Raw genomic sequence first — 4,964 nt, forward strand, 5'->3', positions numbered from 1 at the left:
ATTGAATATATATGAAGCAGTGTAATTGAAAAGATTAATATTTTGAAACAGATACTCATAAAATCGGAAGATTAGAAGAAGAAGAATAGATTATATTGCATAATTATCTCCACCTAATTGACATCTAAGTAATTTAATATTAATTGCTAACTAAATGCATTTATTATCTTTTTTAAAAGTAGCTTATTTTTTAACGAGTAAAAACTACAGTTTAGACAGTTTAAATTCTACATCTATGCAAATTGATTTTTTTTTTTGAATTTTTGGGCCCCTTTCTGACGTGGGCCCTAGGCGGTCGCAGTCGAGGCCTACCCCTCCGGGCCGGCCCTGACAGGTGTTTACATAGTTTGGACTTGCATCAAGGTGGTGAGATTTTGAGTAGAGTGTTGATTGTCATTCACAGTTTACTTTATTTCTTACTTTTGAATTTATTTAAACTCTGGTTTTATTTATTTACTACTTTTGTGGGGTTTTGGATAAGGGCTTTAATGGTTCCAAGTTGTAAGATTTAATTTGGTTTTGGTTATTGGTTTTGAAATTTATTTATAACTGATTTAGTTTTTCGCTGCTAATTTCTGATAAAGCCTTAACGTTTGAACACGTGGCGGTAGCACGCCAGTAATTCTCTTGGATTTTGTTCGGGGTATTCATAGGTTTAATGAGAGAATTATTGGGGTGTTACAAGAGCAATCTTATCCTACACCATTTACTAGAGGTGATCAAAGTCAGCCCGGCCCGCTAGCCTAGCCCGACTCGATTTTGGGCGGCTTTTGGGTAGTATTTGCCCAAAAATTTATTTTTTTGGACGGGTTTGGAAATGCGTTTTTATACATATTTAGTTTTAGGCCCGACCAGAAAATGGCCTGAAAAGCCCCCATGACATGACCATTTTGGGCAGGTACAAAAATTCCGTCCGAAGCTTGGCCCGACCCGACCCGACCCAACTTGAGAAGTGGGCTTATATTTTGGCTTCGGCCTGGCCCGCCCAATGATCACCTCTACCATTTACCTACTTGTTCTTTGCCAAGTCAAGGAAGCATAGTCATCTTCCGTATTTATATTGTTCAATAAGTTATGAAAGTTGTATCCCCTCTCCCCGGTATAGTTCTTGTGTTAGTTTAGTAAAGAGAGCTAAACTCTCTTCTTGTTTTTCTTGTAATCTCAAATCTATTGGGAGCTAGCCTTCTTTTCAGCTCGTTGTCAAAAATAATAATAATAATTAAAAAAAAAAAAAACGGATATAGTCTATCCAGAACCAAATTGAACATAAAACCCCTCAAAAAAAAAAATAAATAAATAAATAAAGTTCATCTAAACATGACTCAACAATAATCTAATCCAAAAGACATAATTGCAACCCCTAAACAAATTATTCTATTTTAAGACTGCACATCAAGTGAACAGTTATATCAATCAGGAAGATAAAGCATAATTCAGGCCTAATTGGGGCAAAAGACCAAATAGTACATTACTTTATACAGATAAAACTTGCGAGGAGCCCGAAAATGGCTTATTGTTGTGCGAGTCAAAAACATAGATAAATTTTACAGGTTAGAATTTTCTTATCCTAAAATAGTCACTATCAGAAACTATTCCTAATCAAAAGATATCACGCAGCTCTTTGCTTTGTTTTCTTAATCTTCATGTTACTTGCTGTTATAAGCTTGTAGTCAGAGGATGGCATTTCACTGAATTTACCAAAGTGTAGCTCATAGAAATTCCAAATTTCCCACCTGATAACAGCAGCACATGAAAGAAACAATTCCAATCAGTGTCTTTGAACACCCGCTTGGGAATAAGAAAACTAAAATCCCTCGATTGGGAACAAGAATGAGTACCAGTATGCTAAGAATTGATATGGCTCGTATCTTCTATACATCTCTTCAACAACTTTTTGAATGTTCTTGACAGTGGTGGTTTTCCCATGAACCTGCAGTAAAGAAAAAGTTGAGATTAATAGATACCTGTAAATCAACAGCAGGAATAGGTGAGTAGAAGCTAAAGGAGCTGTGCCTGTTTCAGATGCCTAATAGTTTCAGAATCACTTGGTACAACATTATAAAACCCTAAGCACATCAGCACATTTGCACGTGTGAATGGACCATAACCCTCAATCTCTTTCAGCTTCTCATCCACTTCACTGTAGTTGTTCAGGTTAGCCTCCTCACAGAGCTCTTCAAGTTGGTCAAGTTGGATCCTTCCCTCAATAACACCCTGTGCAAGTTTTGATACACGACCAGCTCTGTACCCGAGACCACAACGCTTTGCTAGATACTTCTCATCTAAGCAAGCTAATTCTATTGGGCTAGGAAAGTTTCCTATGGCCATCACTCCAGAACTTTCAATAAGACCAAGACCAAGAATAGACGACTCAGAAATTTCATCTCTAGTTGATGAGCCAAGAGTTGTTACCACATTTCCCTCAACCTGAATCCCATTTGCTATATGGGCAGCATTTACCTTTGCAATTACAGAATCATTGGAATCATACACAACACCTGCATTTTCCTTGCTTACAATTTCATTCATTTTGCGCTTTCTCACTGACTCTTTTACTGCTGGTGTTCCTGGAGCAAAGCTTTCAGGCCTGTTTGTAGCAACTTCTGATTTTGTATCACCAAGAGAATTCACAGATACTGTGGATGAACAACGCTGCAGTTCCAGCTGAAGATCGCAAAGAGCTTTAGCCATGCTTAGGGTTCTAGGCCACCTACAAGGAGTAGGGAAGCTTAATGTAAAATGTAAATAACTCTCAATAAAAACAAGATATACAACCAGACATCTGTAACACTAATATTTGATATCAAGAGAACAGAAATACAGAATGTAGATAATTCTATGATAAGGTGTCAGTCACATTCTGTATCAGCATGGAGTATTTATTAGGAAATCTCAATATGCTACTGTACTTCATTTCATGGTAGCAGCATAACTGAGCTTTGATTTTCGGTAGCTATGCAAAACACAGGGGCTACGAAGCCTATGATCAGATAACGGCTCAAAAGAAGATACAGTAAATGCCTTGCAAAAATGAAGTATCAATTTAAAAAAAGTTTATTAAAAAAAAAAAGAATCATTTATAGAAAATAAGCTTGGTTATAGATGGGCTGGGTCAGTTCTGCTAGTTCATAATTAATAACGAGTTAGCCACAGCAAATAGTCAGTTCACTTAGTTGTAAATTGAATGATAATACTCACTTTATACTTATTTGCTTTGTCCCATTTGTGGTCCACTTTACTTAAATGCATTTTCATATGATCGATAATCTTTCACGAATTTCACTATTCTATAACTTTGCCAAAGTTCCAAACAATTATGTGGAATTCCCTTGACATTAGTGCAATAGTTAGATAAATACTCCACAATTAACAAAAAATGGAGTAACACAACATTGAGTCAACCTATTTAAAACACCTTAAAATGGAAAGTGAGTCAAATTTTCAGCCACAGACGGAGTAACTCTGCAGACATTTAGCAAGAAAATGGACCATATATCTCCAATCATTGGCCCAATTCCTATTTGAACTTGCAGTCAAAATTGATTCGGTTCACTTCCTAGGGAATGAACCTTAAAAATTTAATCAATCACATCTGCATACACTGAAATTTAGCTAAACCTCACTGAGATTTCTTAACACATATATCCCCACTTCTTGGCCCTCTAATTTACCTTTTCACCTTGCTCATAATTAGAAGCATCTAAGCACGATTAGATGGGTGCAATGAATCAGACTACTACAACTAGGGGGTGTTAACGACCTATGCCTGTTCGTGAACTACTCGAGACTCGACTCGATCAAAACTCTGCATAGGCTCGACTCGAGCTTGGGCACGGTTTGGGCTCGAAGCTCATGAGCAAGCTCTAGTTTTTTATTTTTGTATACTTCCTCCGTTTTTCAATTATTACACCATTTGCCTTTTACGGAAGCTTCACAAATATTGCACCATATCTATTTTAAGAAATAAAATATATGTGTTCACACTTCAAATACCAAATATACCCTAACTTTTAACACTTGATGTTTACATCACATGGATAATTTTGTACTTTTACCCCTCTCTCTCTTCTTTTTTTACACTATAAAAAAGAGTGTGCCCAAACTATATGGTGTAATATTAAAAAAAACAAAGCACGTAATATTATTTTTTGTAATAAATTAATTATTAGCATAAACTTTTCATCATTTTTAAGACTTAGGGACTCAAATTAATCTTCAAAACTTTAGTGTTCTCGCTAGGTGTTGGAGCTTCTGTTGATGATTTTGGTTGTTTATATAGGAAAACCAAAAAAAAAAAAAAAAAAAAAAAAAAAAAAAAAAAAAAAAAAAATAGGAGAGAAAACAAGTAGTCCTCATTGAAAGATAGAAGCGAGTGAGATATAATATGAGAGTAATAAAAAGAAACTTTGATTGTCTTAGAGTGAATGACTAAGGGCACCATTTGGACCTTGGTTAAATGGACTAAATGCTTAAGTCTAGTTGTATTATTTATAAATAAAAAAAAAAAAAAAAAAAAAAAAAAAAAAAAAAAAAAAAAAAACCTTATTTAACTTTTGTTGAGCTTGACAAGCCTTGATCGAACTTTGAGCTGAATGGAATAGAATCGAGCCAAGTCGAGCCTTTAGGAGTCTCGAGGAAGGTTGTTGAGCCTAAAAGCCTGAAAAATCAAGCTCGAAGCTTAGCTCAAGCCGAGCCTACACCTAGGCTCAGTCTCGGCTCGGCTTAACAACACCCCTAACTACAACCTTCCCATGTGGCTACCCGATTTGCTGCCCTCATTTCCACTAATAATTTAGGAAACAGAGAAAATTTGTTCTTTGAAAATGAACTTGCCACTTTTGGCAAACAACACTAAAGCCAACACAGTTGGTTCTAAAACTCAGAGCACTAAAGAATATTACAGGGCTACATGCTATAATTCTCTTTTCAATCTTAAACTCATATGTTGCCAATTATTTAATACA

At 35.7% G+C, this 4,964-nt stretch overlaps 1 protein-coding gene across 2 annotated transcripts in view; it reads right to left on the reverse strand.

The window, feature by feature from the left end:
* Positions 1-992: 992 nt before the first annotated feature.
* The window catches only part of LOC145578450 (uncharacterized), a 6,454-nt gene continuing 2,482 nt past the window's right edge, over positions 993-4,964 (reverse strand). For both annotated transcript variants that reach the window (XM_081635854.1, XM_081635792.1), the window contains exons 2-4: positions 2,014-2,710; positions 1,839-1,930; positions 993-1,733 (exon numbers count right to left, since the gene is read on the reverse strand). In XM_081635854.1, the coding sequence (XP_081491980.1) occupies positions 1,610-1,733; positions 1,839-1,930; positions 2,014-2,691 (894 nt within the window). In that variant the 5' untranslated portion in view covers positions 2,692-2,710 and the 3' untranslated portion in view covers positions 993-1,609. The remainder of the gene's footprint in view (positions 1,734-1,838; positions 1,931-2,013; positions 2,711-4,964) is intronic.

Source organism: Chenopodium album, chromosome 1 (genome assembly GCF_948465745.1).
Source record: "Chenopodium album chromosome 1, dcCheAlbu1.1, whole genome shotgun sequence".
In the NCBI taxonomy this organism is placed as follows: domain Eukaryota; kingdom Viridiplantae; phylum Streptophyta; class Magnoliopsida; order Caryophyllales; family Amaranthaceae; genus Chenopodium; species Chenopodium album.